The 15,073-nt window shown below is 38.4% G+C and overlaps 1 protein-coding gene across 4 annotated transcripts in view; it reads right to left on the bottom strand.

Moving 5' to 3' along the window:
- The window catches only part of EPB41L5 (erythrocyte membrane protein band 4.1 like 5), a 177,267-nt gene that overhangs the window by 13,457 nt on the left and 148,737 nt on the right, over positions 1-15,073 (bottom strand). For all 4 annotated transcript variants that reach the window (XM_036886554.2, XM_036886555.2, XM_036886553.2 and 1 more), the window contains one exon: positions 13,790-13,864. In XM_036886554.2, the coding sequence (XP_036742449.2) occupies positions 13,790-13,864 (75 nt within the window). The remainder of the gene's footprint in view (positions 1-13,789; positions 13,865-15,073) is intronic.

Below are 15,073 nucleotides of genomic sequence, written 5' to 3'. Positions count from 1 at the left end.
TTCCTCCTTGTGAGCAGTCCAACCTGGTGCTGCACATGCCTCTTGATGCTTGAACACCCCACCCAACCTATTAGTCCAGCAGCTCTGCCATGGCTGCAGGGCAGGCAGAGGGCAGTCCTACCCACAACGATCCCCAAAGAAGTGCCCCTGCTCTGCTCACAAAGGGCCAACTGCCTTCCACAGCAGACAAAGATAGACCACTACCAGCAAACAGACAGAAAGGCAGCCCTGCCCATAGCCCACCAACAGCCACTGGGGCTCCATTGCAAAGGAGAACCAGGCACTGGAGAATAGAGAGCCTTCAACTTCTGGGCATCATGGATGCCTTCTTCATTAAGCCACTGCTCTCTAGACCAGGAAGCACAGCAGATCCATCTAATAAAAAGGAAGAAACACAGAAACCTTGACAAAATGAGGAAGCAGCGGAAAATGTTCCAAACAGAAGGACAGAAAGAGGGCTAAATGAAACAAAGACAACCAATCTTCTTGATAGAGATTTCAAAGTAACAATTGTAAATATGCTCTCATCTGTGGAAAAGTACTGAAGATCTCAGGGAGGACTTCAAAAAACAGATACTAGAGCTAAACAAGAGCCACTCAGAGCTGAAGAATAAAATAACTGAAATGAAATATACAATGGAGGGAATGAAAAACAGATTGCTGAAAGTAGAGGAGACAATCAGTGAGATGGAAGTTAGAGAGAACACAAAAAAGCTGAGGAACACAGAGAAAAAGGATATCTAGAAACAACATAATGCTGAGAGAGCTGTGGGACAGCTCCATAATGAGCAATATTCACATGATAGAGGTACCAGAAGGAGAACAGAGAGACAAAGGGGTAGAAACTCTTTTTGAAGAAATGAAAATTGCTGAAAACTTCCCTAGCCTGGGGAAGGAAATAGACACCCAGGTCCCAGAAGTTCAGAGAGCCCCTAACAAAAGGAACCTCAGGAAGACAACACCAAGACATATAATTAAAATGACAAAGGGTACTGAAAGCAGCCAGAGATAGAAAAAAGATTACTTATAAGGAAACCCTCATCAGGTTATAAACAGACTTCTCAGCAGAAACGTTACAGGCAAGAAGGGAGTGGCATGAAATATTTAATGTACAGAAACAGAAGGACCTTCAACCAAGAATCCTCTACCCAGAGAGATTATCATTCAGATTTGAAGGAGAGAGTAAACGTTTCCCACATAAACAAAGGCTGAAGGAATTTACAACCACTCAACCAGCATAACAGGATATGTAAAAGGGACTTCTGTAGATGGAAATGTTCTTAAGCCTAAATAGATTGGTTTTTTTTTTGGTACCATTAATCTACAATTAAATGAGCAACATTATGGATACTAGACTGCCCCCACCCTGAAGTCCCCACCACATACCTGATTACAGTCACTGTCCATCAGCGTAGTAACATGCTATAGAATCACTACCTGCCTTCTCTGTGTTGTACAGCCCTCCCCGTGCCCCCCACACACATATGTCTGCTAATCGTAATTCCCCCCTTTCCCCCTTGTCCCTCCCTTCCAACCCATCCTCTCCAGTCCCTTTCCCATTGGTAACTATTAGACAATTCCTGGGTTCTCTGAGTCTGCTGCTGTTTTGTTCTTTCAGTTTTTTCTTTTTTCTAATACTCCACATATAAGTGAAAATCATTTCATACTTGTCTTTTTCTTCCTCGCATATCTCACTGAGCATAATACCCACTAGCTCAATCCATGTTGTTGCAAACAGTAGGATTTGTTTTATTATTATGGCTGAATAATATTCCATTATGTACTTGTACCATATCTTCTTTATCCATTCATCTACTGAAAGACACTTAGGTTGCTTCCATTTCCTGGCTATTGCAAATAGTGCTGCAATAAACATAGGGGTGAATATGTCTTTTTCAAACTGGGCTGCTGCATTCTTAGGGTAAATTCATAGGAGTGGAAATCCTGGGTCAAAGGGTATTTCTATTTTTAGTTTTTTGAGGAACCTCCATACTGCTTTCCACAATGGTTGAACTAATTTACATCCCACCAGCAGTGTAGGGGGGTTCCCCTTTCTCCACATCCTCACCAACATTTGTTGTTGTTTGCCTTTTGGATGGGTTTGTGATCCTTACTGGTGTGAGGTGATATCTCACTGTGGTTTTAACTTGCACTTCTCTGGTGATTAGCAATGTGGAGCATCTTTTCATGTGCCTGTTGGCCATCTGAATTTCTTCTTTGGAAAAGTGTCTGTTTAGATCCTCTGCCCATTTTTTAATGGGCTTATTTGCTTTTTGTTTGTTGAGGTGTGTGAGCTCTTTATATATTTTGAATGTCAACCCTTTATCGGATCTGTCATTTATGAATATATTCTCCCATACTGTAGGATACCTTTTTGTTCTATTGATGGTGTCCTTTGCTGTACAGAAGCTTTTTGGCTTGATATAGTCCCACTTGTTCATTTTTGCTTTTGTTTCCCTTGCTTGGGGAGATATGTTCATGAAGAAGTTGCTCATGTTTATGTCCAAGGGACTTTTACCTATGTTTTTTTCTAAGAGTTTTATAGTTTCATGACTTACATTCAGTTCTTTGATCCATTTTGAATTTACTTTTCCGTATGGGATTAGACAATGATCAGTTTCCTTCTCTTACATGTACCTGTCCAGCTTTGCCAACACCAGCTGTTGAAGGGGCTGTCATTTCCCCATCGCATAACCATAGCTCCTTTATCATATATTAATTAACCACATATTTCCAGGTTAATATCTGGACTCTCTAATCTGTTCCACTGGTCTGTGGGTCTGGTTCTTGTGCCAGTACCAAATTGTCTTGATTACTGTGGCTTTGTAGTACAGCTTGAAGTTGGGAAGCGAGATCTCCCCTGCTTTATTCTTCTTTCTCAGTATTGCTTGGCTATTCAGGATCTTTCGTGGTTCCATATGAATTTTAGAACTATTTGTTCCAGTTTGTTGAATAATCCTGTTGGTATTTTGATAGGGATTGCATTGAATCTGTAGATTGCTTAAGGCAGGATGGCCATTTTGACAATATTAATTCTTCCTAGCCAAGAGCATGGGATGAGTTTCCATTTGTTTGTGTCCTCTTTAATTTCTCTTAAGAGTGTCTTGTAGCTTTCAGGGTATAGGTCTTTTGCTTCCTTGTTTTGGTTTATTCCTAGGTACTTTATTCCTTTTGATGCAATTGTGAATGGAATTGTTTTCCTGATTTCTCTCTCTGGTAGTTCATTGTTAGTGTACAAGAAAGCAACAGATTTCTGTGTATTAATTCTGTATCCTGCAACTTTACTGAATTCAGATATTAGCTCTAATAGTTTTGGAGTGGAGTCTTTGGGTATTTTATGTACAATATCATGTCATCTGCAAATAGTGACAGTTTGACTTCTTCTTTACCAATCTGGATGCCTTGTATTTCTTTGTTTTGTCTAATTGCCATGGCTAGGACCTCCAGTCCTATGCTGAGTAACAGTGGGGAGAGTGGGCATCTCTGTCTTGTTCCCAATCTTAGGTGAAAAGCTTTCAGCTTCTCACTGTTTAGTATGATGTTGGCTATGGGTTTGTCATATATGGCCTTTATTATTTTGAGGTATGGCCCTCTATACCCATTTTGTTGAGAGTTTCTATCATGAATGGACGTTGAATTTTGTCGAATGCTTTTTCAGCATCTATGGAGATGATCATGTGGTTTTTGCCCTTCTTTTTGTTAATGTGGTGGATGTTGATGGATTTCCAAGTGTTGTACCACCCTTGCATCCCTGAGATGAATCCCACTTGATCCTGGTGTATGATCCTCTTGATGTATTTTTTAATTCAGTTTGCTAAGATTTTGTTGAGTATTTTTGCATCTATGTTCATCAGGGATATTGGTCTGTAATTTTCTTATTTGGTGTGGTCTCTGCCTGGTTTTGGTATTAGAGTGATGCTGGGTTCATAGAAGGATTTGGGAAGTATTCCTTCCTCTTCTATTTTTTGGAAAACTTTAAGGAGAATGGGGATTATGTCTTCTCTATATGTGTGATAAAATTCAGCGGTGAATCCATCTGGACCAGAGGATTTGTTCTTGGGTAGTTTTTTGATTACCAATTCATTTTGATGCCGGTAATTGGTCTGTTTAGATTTTCTGTTCCTTCCTTGGTCAGTTGTGGAAGGTTGTATTTTTTCTAGGAGGTTGTCCATTTCTTCTAGGTTTTCCAGCTTGTTCGCATATAGGTTTTCATAGTATTGTCTAATAATTCTTTGTATTTCCTTGGAGTCCGTCATTATTTTTCCTTTCTTATTTCTGATTCTGTTTATGTGTACAGATTCTCTTTTTCTCTTAATAAGTCTGGCTAGGGTTTATCTATTTTGTTTACTTTCTCAAAGAACCAGCTCTTAGTTTCATTGATTTTTTTCTATTGTTTTAGTCTTCTCAATTTTATTTATTTCTTCCCTGATCTTTATTATGCCCCTCCTTCTGCTGACTCTGGGCCTCATTTGTTCTTCTTTTACTACTTTCAATAAGTGTGGCTTTAAACTATTTATTTGGGATTGTTCTTCCTTCTTTAATTAGGCCTGGATTGCAATATACTTTCCTCTTAGAATTGCCTTTGCTGCTTCCCACAGAAGTTGGGGCTTTGTGCTGTTGTTGTTGTTTGTCTCCATATATTGCTTGATCTCTGTTTTAATTTGGTCATTGATCCACTGATTATTTAGGAGCATGTTGTTAAGCATCCATGTGTTTGTGAGCCTTTCTATTTTCTTTGTACAATTTATTTCTAATTTTATACCTCTATGGTCTGAGAAGTTGGCTGGCAGAATTTCAATTTTTTTGAATTTACTGAGGCTCTTTTTGTGGCCTGGTATGTGGTCTATTCTGGAAAATGTTTCATGTGCACTTGAGAAAAATGTGTATCCTGCTGCTTTTGGGTATAGAGTTCTGTAGATGTCTGTTAGGCCCATACGTTCTAGCGTGTTGTTCAGTGCCTCTGTGTCCTTACTTAGTATTGGTTTTACATACGTTGGTGCTCCTGTGTTGGGTGCATATATATTTATAATGCTTATATCCTCTTGTTGGACTGCCACCTTTATCATTATGTAATGTCCTTCTTTATCTCTTGTTACTTTCTTTGTTTTGAAGTCTATTTTGTCTGACACAAGTACTGCAACACCTGCTTTTTTCTCCCTATTGTCTGCATGAAATATCTTTCTCCATCCCTTCTCTTTTAGTCTGTGTATATCTTTGGGTTTGAGGTGAGTCTCTTGTAAGAAGCATATAGATGGGTCTTGCTTTTTTATCCATTCTATTACTCTGTGTCTTTTGATTGGTACATTCAGTCCCATTACTTTTAGGGTGATTATCAATAGATATGTACTTATTGCATTGCAGGGTTTGGATTCGTGCTTACCAAAGGTTCAAAGTTAGCTTCTTTACTATCTAACTGTCTAACTTAACTCTCTTATTAAGCTATTATAAACACAGTCTGATGATTCTTTATTTCTCTCCCTTCTTATTCTTCCTCCTCCATTCTTTATATGTTAGATGTTTTATTCTGTACTCTGTTGTGTTTCCTTTGACTGTTTTTCTGGATAGTTTATTTGACTTTTCATCTTCAGTTAGTATTTGGTTGGTCTGCTTTGTTTGCTGTGATTTTATTTTCTCTGGTGACATCTATTTAGCCTTAGGAGTGCTTACATCTAGATCCGTCCCTTTAAAATACCCTGTAGAGGTGGTTTGTGGGAGGTAAATACTCTCAACTTTGGTTGTCTGGAAATTGGTTAATCCCTCCTTTACATTTAAGTGATAAGCGTGCTGGATACAGTGTTCTTGGTTCAAGGCTCTTCTGTTTCATTGCATTACGTATATCATGCCATTCTGTTCTGGCCTGTAAGGTTTCTGTTGAAAAGTCTGATGATAGCCTAATGGGTTTTCCTTTGTAGGTGATCTTTTTCTCTCTCTGGCTGCCTTTAGTACTCTGTATTTGTCTTTGATCTTTGCCATTTTAATTATTTTATGTCTTAGTGTTGTTGTCCTTGGGTCCCTTTTGTTGGGAGATCTGTGGGCTTTCATAGTCTGAGAGACTATTTCCTCCTCCTGTTTGGGGAAGTTTTCAGCAATTATTTCTTCAAAGACACTTTCTATACCTTTTTCTCTCTCTTCTTCTTCTTCTGGTACCCCTATAATGCGAATAGTGTTCCATTTGGATTGGTCGCACAATTCTCTTAATATTCTTTCATTCCTGGAGATCCTTTTATCTCTCTCTGCCTCAGCTTCTCTGTATTCCTGTTGTCTGATTGATATTCCATTAACAGTCCCTTGCACCTAGTCCAGTCTGCTCATAAGACCTTCTATCGATTGTTTTATTTCTGTTTTCTCCCTCCAGACTTCATCTCTTAGCTCTTGCATATTTCTCTGCAGGTCCATCAGCATGGTTATGAATTTTATTTTGAATTCTTTTTCAGGAAGATTCGTTATATCTATCTCACCAGGCCCTCTCTCTGGGGTTGTCTGAGTGATTTTTGACTGGACCAGATTCTTCTGCCTTTTCATGGTGATAGAAGTGGTCGCAGGCGGGTGGGCGCACGTTTCATCTGGGAGAACAACGTCCCTTCCTGCCTGCTGGTTGCCTTGCCCTTTTCCACTGCCTGTGCCATCTGCCTGCACCCCGGCAGCACTCCGGGATAATCTCCTGAGCTGCCATGGGCGGGGCTGCCCTCGGGATAGCCTAGCACACTGTAGTACATCACACCTGTGCCAGGTGTGTTCTTCTGTGAGAACGGCACCCCTTTGTACCTTCCGGACCTTGCTCCAGCTTTGGCTGCCTGTGCCGGTTACCTGCACACCTGGAGGCAGTCTCTGGGACAATCTCCTGAGCTGCCATGGGTGGAGCCACCCTCGGGTTAGCTAGAGCACTGTCGGGGGGTCGCAGCTGTGCCAGGTGTGTTCTCCTGCGAGAACAGCACCTCTTCATGCCTTCCAGACCTTGCTCTGGCTTCCTCTGTCTGTCCAGGTTAGCTGCATGCTGGGAGGAGACTCTGTGTGGTTGCTGTGGGCAGGGCTGTTCCCTGGATGTGGCGGGTCTGCCGGTCTGCTTGCAGTGCCGGCCGGGGGGAATGAATGGCAGGCTGCTTATTGCCCTGAGGGGCTTTGCGGCTGCTTTACCCCACAGGGGGTTATGGGGTCCAAAGTTCCTCAAGATTCCCAGCCTGCTGGGCTGAGTGTGCTGGGACAATTTTGTCCAGATGTTGAGTCCTTGTCCCTTTAAGACTTTTAAAAACTGCCCGCTTTTCTTTTGAAGCAGGGGAGACACCTGTAGGGACCTGCTCGCAGTCTCCATCTCAGATTTTACTTTTCCGTTTCTCTAATATCCAGTACACCATGTAATGTTTGTCTGTGCTCCTGGTGCAGATTACTAGGGCTGGTTATTTAGGAGTCCTGTGATTCCACTCCATCCCCACTCTGACCCCTTTCCTCCTGCTGGTGAGCTGGGGTTCTGTGCTCGGGTCCCGCCGGGTCACAGCTTTGTATCTTACTCCCTTTGTGAGATGCAGAGTTCTTGCAGGTGTAGATGTAGCCTGGCTGCTGTACTGTATCTTCTAGTCTCTCTTTTAGGAATAGTTGTATTTGTTGTATTTTCAAAAATATGTATGAATTTTGGAGGAGATTTCTGCCGCCCTACTCACACTGCCATCTTGAGCCCCTCCCAGCCTAAATAGTTTTCACCTGTTAAAATAAACCTACAGTAAAGGTTGTAGACCAACTACTTACCAAGCAAATATGAAATCAGAACAAAACAAAAGTAACAAGACCAACTATGCACAAAATCAGTCGAAGGACACACAAAAAAATGCAGATAATGGCATCCAATACATAAAGTGTGGAGGTGGAAGAAGTGGTACTAAAAGAAGTAGCTTTAGGCTGTGTTTGAAATGGAGCAATCATCAACTTAATAGAGACTGTTACATAGTTAGGAAGCTATCCTTGAACCTTACGGTAACCGCAAACCCAAAGCCTATAATAAATACACAAAAAATTTTAAAAGAGAAATCCAATCAAAGCACTGAAGAAGACCATCAAATAACAAGAGAAAAGTATAAGAGAGGAAGAAAGGAACAGAGAGGAACTACAAAAACATGAAGACAACAATAAAATGGCAATAAGTACATATCCATCAATAATTACCTTAAAGGCAAACGGACTGAATACACCAATCAAAAGACACAGAGTGGCAGAATGGATAAAGAAACAAGACCCATCAATGTGCTGTCTACAAGAGCCTCATTTCAAACCCAAAGACATACAGACTGAAAGAGAAGGGATGGAAATATATATTTCACACAAATAATAGGGAGAGAACAGCAGGAGTAGCAGTACTTATATGAGAAAAAATAGACTTCAAAACAAAGAAAATGATAAAGAAGGACATTACATAATGATAAAGGGGTCAGTCCAACAAGAGGATGTAACCATTATAAATATCTATGCACCCAATATAGGAGCACCTACATATGTAAAACAAATACTAACAGAATTAATGGGGGAAATAGATTACAACACATTCACTGTAGGAGACTTTAACACACCACTCACATCAACAGACAGATAAACCAGACAGAAAATAAATAAGGAAACAGAGGCACTGAACAATACATTGTATCAGATGTACTTAACAGATATCTACAGAACACTTGACTTAAAAGCAGCAGATACACATTCTTCTCAAGTGCACATGGACTGTTCTCCAGAACAGATCACATACTAGGCCACAAAAAGAGCTTCAGTAAATTAAAAAAGACGGAAATTGTATCAAGCAACTTCTCAGACCACAATGGTATAAAATTAGAAATAAATTATACAAAGAAAACAAAAAAGCCTACAAACACGTGAAGGCTAAACAACATGCTTCTAAATAATCACTGGGATCAATGACCAAATTAAAACAGCAATCAAGCAATACATGGAGACAAATGAAAACAAAAATACAACAGTCCAATGTTTGTGGGATACCACAAAGGCCATTCAGAGAGAGAAGTACATAACAATACAGGCCTACCTCAAAAAACAAGAACGATCCCAAATAAACAGTCTAAACTCACAAACTAGAAAACAAAGGACAAATGAAACCCAAAGTTAGTAGAAGGAGGGAAATAATGAAGATCAGGGAAGAAATAAATAAAATAGAGAATAAAACAATAGAAAAATCTAACAAAACCAAGAGACCAGCTGGTTCTTTGAGAAAATAAACAGAATACCTACCAAGCCAGAGTTATCAAAAAAGAGAGAGAGGACAAAAATAAACAAAATCAGAAATGATAAAGGAATAGTCACAAGAAATACCACAGAAATACAAATAATTGAGAGAGAATTCTATGAAAAATTATGTGCCAATAAATTGGACAACCTAGAAGAAATGGATCAATTCCTAGAATAATACAACCTTCCAATACTGACCCAGGAAGAAACAGAAAATCTGAACAGACTAATTACTAGCAATGAAATTGAACTGGTAATCAAAAAACTCCCAACAAACAAAATCCAGAGCCAGATGGCTTCACTGCTGAATTCTACCAAACATTTAAACAAGAGCTAATACTCATCCTTCTTAAAGTATTCCAAAAAGCAGAGGAGGAGGGAATATTTCCAAATTTTTTCTATGAGGCCAGCATCACCCTAATACCAAAAGAAAACAAACAAACTACAAAAATAGGAACTTTTAGACAAGTATCCCTGACAAACATAGATGCAAAAATCCCCAAGAAAATATTAGCAAATACAATTAAAAAATACATTAAAAGGATCATCCATCACGACCAAGTAGGATTTATTCAAGGGATGCAAGGATGGCAAAATATTCCTAAGTCAATCTCATCATATACCACATGAACTAAAAGAAGGACAAAAATCACATGATCATCTCCACAGATACTGAAAAAGCATTTGACAAAATTCAACATCCATTCATGATAAAAACTCTCAACAAAATGTGTACAGAGGGTACGTACATCAACATAATAAAGGCCATATGTGACAAACCCACAGCCAACATTATACTCAATGGCGAAAAGCTGAAACATTTCCTCTAAGATCAGGAACAAGACAAGGATGTGCATTCTTACCACTTTTATTCAATATAGTACTGGAGGTCCTAGCCATGGCAATCACACAAGATAAAAAGATAAAAGGCAACCATATTGTTAAGGAGGAAGTTAAATTGTCACTATTTGCAGATGACATGATAAACATAGAAAACCCTACATAGAAGAAAGACTCCACCAAAAAAACTATTAGAATAACTGAATTCAGCAAAACTGCAGGATACAAAATTAATAGAGAGCAATTTGTTACATTCCTACATACTAATAATGAAGTAGCAGAAAGAGAAATCAGGAAAACAATTTCATTTACAACTTCATCAAAAAGAATAAAATACCTAGGAATAAACCTAACAAAGGAGGTTGAAGACCTGTACTCTGAAACCTATAAAACATTCATGAGAGAAATTGAAGAAGACATAAACAGATGGAAATCTATCCCATGCTTATGGACAGGAAAAATAATATTGTCAAAATGGCCACCTTGCCCAAAGCAATTTATAGATTCAGTGCAATCCCCATCAAAATACCAACAGTATTCTTCAATGAACTATATCAAATGATCCTAATATTCATATGGAACCACAAAAGACCCCAATGAACCAAAGCAGTCCTGAGAAAAAAGAACAAAGCTGAGAGTATTACTCCTAAGTTTAAGCTATACTACAAAGCTGTCGTAATCAAAACAGTATGGTACTACCACAAGAACAGACCCATAGATCAAAGAAACAGAGAGCCCAGATATAAACCCACATATATATGGTCCATTAATATACAGTAAACATATACTGTATATTATGCCATGCACATTCAATGGGGAAAAGACAGCCTCTTCAATAACTGGTGCTGGAAAAACTGGACAGCTACATGCAAGAGAATGAAATTGGATTACTGTCTAACTCCATACACAAAAGTAAACTGGAAATGGATCAAAGACTTGAATGTAAGACACGAGACCATAAAACTCTTAGAAGAAAACTTAGGCAAAAATTTATTCCTGGACACATCTCCTTGGGTAAGGGAAACAAAATAAATGAACATTGTGACTACATCAAACTAAAAAGCTTCTGTATAGAAAAGGACATCATCAGCAGAACAAAAAAGGCAACCCACAGTATGGGAGAATATATTCATTAAGTGAGTTATTCAGTAAGGGATTAACATCCAAAATATATAAAGAGCTGTTATGCCCCAACACCAAAAAAGCAAATACCCAATCAAAAAATGGATGGAGGACCTGAACAGACATTTCTCCAAAGAAGACACACAGATGGCCAACAGGTACATGAAAAGATGCTCCATGTCAATAATTATCAGAGAAATGAGAATCAAAACCACAGTGAGATACCTCACACCAGTTAGAACAGCCAATATCCAAAAGACAAGAAATAACTAGTGTTGTCAAGGATGTGGAGAAATGGACCCTTCTATACTCCTGGTGAGACTGTGAATTGGTGTAGCTGCTGTGGAAAGCAGTATGGGTGTTCCTCAAAAATCTAAAAATAGGTATACCATTTGACTCAGCAATTCCACTTCTAAACAAATCAAAAATCCCTGATTCAAAGAGACATATGCACTCCTATGTTTATTGCCACATTATTTATAATTGCTAAGACACACAAGTATCCTAAGTGTCCATCATTAGATGAATGAATAAAGAAGATGTGGTACACATACACAATGGAATATTACACAGCCATAAATAAAAAAGAAAGTCTGCCATATGCAACAACATGGATGTATCTAGAAGGTATTACACTCAGTGAAATAAGCAGGCAGAGAAAAACAAATACCATATGATTTCACTTATTTGTGGACTATAAAAACAAAGCAACACAGAAGCAACAATATAGCAGTGAACTCACAGACACTGAGAAATAACAAGTGGTTACCATGGAGGCGTGATTAGGATGGGTAGGTGGAGAGTGTGAGGGTGCTAGAGGGCACAAAAATTCTCAGTCCTAATATAAATTGGCCTTGGGGATAGTAGTACAGAATGAAGAATACGGTCAATGGTTCCGTAAGATCTTTCTATGTTAACTGCACTAGTGGGAGTGAGGATTTAATGTTATGGGTAACTGATGAACCACTCTGTTGTATACTTGAAACTAATAGAAGATTATATATCAACATACTTCAATAAAGAAATTTTAAAGAATTAAAAAAATATATTGGGAAAAAAGACCTCAATGACAATAGCACAAAACACATGAAGGATCGGAAAATAACAAAAATAGGAAATTATACAATTTATATTTGGGTAACTATACAACTTTAATAGGAGCTAGAGGAAGTCATGCATAAAAAAACATATTGTATTTTTGGCTAAGAAGATAAATTTTTATAAATATATCAATTCTTTCCTCAAATTAATATACAGTTCAGGGCATTAAAAATAAAAATCCAAAGGATTTTGTACAGGGTGGAACTTAACAAAGTTACTCTAAAAATCATCTTAAAAAATTAATAAGCAAAAATAACAAAAACAGCTGCATAATAATGCTGGGCTGGCCTTACCACATACCATAGTCAATTAAACAATCAAATGTTATTAGAAGAGTGTTACAGTTCTAATAACAGAAATCTCTAAGTAAAACAGAACAGAGAGCCCAAATGCAGAATCTAAAATCCATAATATTCTAATTTTGATTTAAAACAAAGAAAGCATTCTAAGCTTATAGAGAATGGAAAAGACTTGTCATACAGAAAACCTTTTTAATCAATTTGACTTTCATCACTGTATCACCACCCACTCGTGATAAAGGGTATACAGGGAGCAAGTGTTCTTCTCTGGGCTTTAGGTCATCTTGTATCAATCTTAGAAGTTAACTCTTTTGTCTACATAAAGGATTATTATGGCTCATTATTGCCATTACCCCTTTTATCTTCTGCCTGCTCACTTTTGCAGACTTGTGGTTGATTCTAATCCTTTGGTAAAGTCTCTTTGTTTATTGAAACTAAGCTGTGGTGCCCAAAGGTGGTTCCCAGACCATATCTGCATTACATGGAACATGTCAGAAATGCAACTTCCCAGGCCTCACCCGTCACATATCAAATCAGAAAGTTTGAGGGTGGAGCCTAGCAATCTGTGTTTTAACACATCCTCTAGGTGATTCTGATACACACCCAAGTTTGAGAAATAATGATCTAAGCAAACATCTCACATGACAGAAGTACCATCAGAACTTTGGAGACTTCAGAATGATATCAAGTTCCTACAGCAATTGCTGTCCTATTACTCATAAGACACTGAATGAGTTATTTGTATACCTTTCACCCCAACTAGACAGTAAATCTCTGGAGGGAGGAGCTATGTCTTATTTGTATTATGGTCATAGTACACAACACAGTATCTTCTATACCGCAATGATCAATGTGTTCAATGCTAACCTTTCTGTAAATTTCTTAAAGACACTAAATATGTTCTTATTGTCTTAATTCTTCAGAAACTAGTTTACCCCCATGTTTCCTCTCATGTTATTTAATATGGTATTGAATTACAAATAGGCTTATAATAACATGGTTACGATACAGCGACACACAAACTGGTAGAATTTTAGTACAGAAAAGCAGTGCTAAGTACCTTTCATAAAATATGAACTCTTATTAAATTAAATGAAAAGTTGTACTAAATTGTTAAAAACGCAAAAATTGGAATTTTTCCAAAACAGGGAGATTTTTCAAAACAAATTCTTTTCAATCTTTCTGTTTTAAAGCATATTTACCTGGGGTGTGGCTCTGTGGTCAATTAGATTCTCAGTAAGAGATAAAAGCAAGGCATCCAATTCATCTGCAACATCCTATGGAAGATAAAATATATACAGTTGTTAAATGAGCCATTAGCTATCACACTGATTTTTTTTCCCATGTCCCCTCAATTGATGATTCTAACCCAGGCCTAGCTATATTAACCTTTAACAAACAGGAACATGCAGGAATCAGTTATGGTGACTACCCTTCTGCTTGGAGGAGAGCCCAGACTACAATCAGAATTTGAATAAGTTATGGTATTATGTGAATTCATAAACCTTGTTTTTTTAAATTTTTTATTAAGGTATGATTGATATACACTCTTATGAAGGTTTCACATGAAAAAACAATGTGGTTATGACATTTACCCATATCATCAAGTCCCCACCCATACCCCAATGCAGTCACTGTCCATCAGTGTAGTAAGATGCCACAGATCCACTATGTGCCTTCTCTGTGCTACACTGTTCTCCCCATGATCCCCCACACCATGTGTACTAAACATAATACCCCTCAATCCCCTTCTCCCTCCCTCCCCACCGGTCTTCCCACACCCCTCCCCTTTGGTAACCACTAGTTCTTTCTTGGAGTCTCTGAGTCTGCTGGCATTTTGTTCCTTCAGTTTTTCTTCATTGTTATACTCCACAAATGAGGGAAATCATTTGGCATTTGTCTTTCTCCGCCTGGCTTATTTCACTGAGTATAATGTCCTCCAGCTCCATCCATGTTGTTGCAAATGGTAGGATTTGTTTCTTTCTCATGGCTGAAGAGTATTCCATTGCATATATGTACCACATCTTCTTTATCCACTCATCTACTGGTGGACACTTAGGTTGCTTCCATATCTTGGCTATTATAAAAAGTGCTGCAACAAACATAGGGGTACATACGTCTTTTTGAATCTGAGAACCTGTATTCTTTGGGTAAAATTCCAAGGAGTGGGATTCCCGGGTCAAATGGTATTTCTATTTCTAGTTTTTTGAGGAACCTACATATTGCTTTCCACAATGGTTGAACTAGTTTACACTCCCACCAGCAGTGTGGGAGGGTTCCCCTTTCTCCACATTCTCCCCAGCATTTGTTGTTCTTAGTCTTTTTGATGGTGGCGACTCTTACTGGTGTGAGGTGATATCTCATTGTGGTTTTAATTTGCATTTCCCTGATGATTAGTGATGTGGAGCATCTTTTCATGTGTCTGTTGGCCATATGAATTTCTTCTTTGGAGAACTGTCTCTTCATATCCTCCACCCATTTTTTAA

Source organism: Manis pentadactyla, chromosome 8 (assembly GCF_030020395.1).
Source record: "Manis pentadactyla isolate mManPen7 chromosome 8, mManPen7.hap1, whole genome shotgun sequence".
NCBI lineage: Eukaryota > Metazoa > Chordata > Mammalia > Pholidota > Manidae > Manis > Manis pentadactyla.
This window is presented reverse-complemented; position numbering and strand designations above follow the sequence as displayed.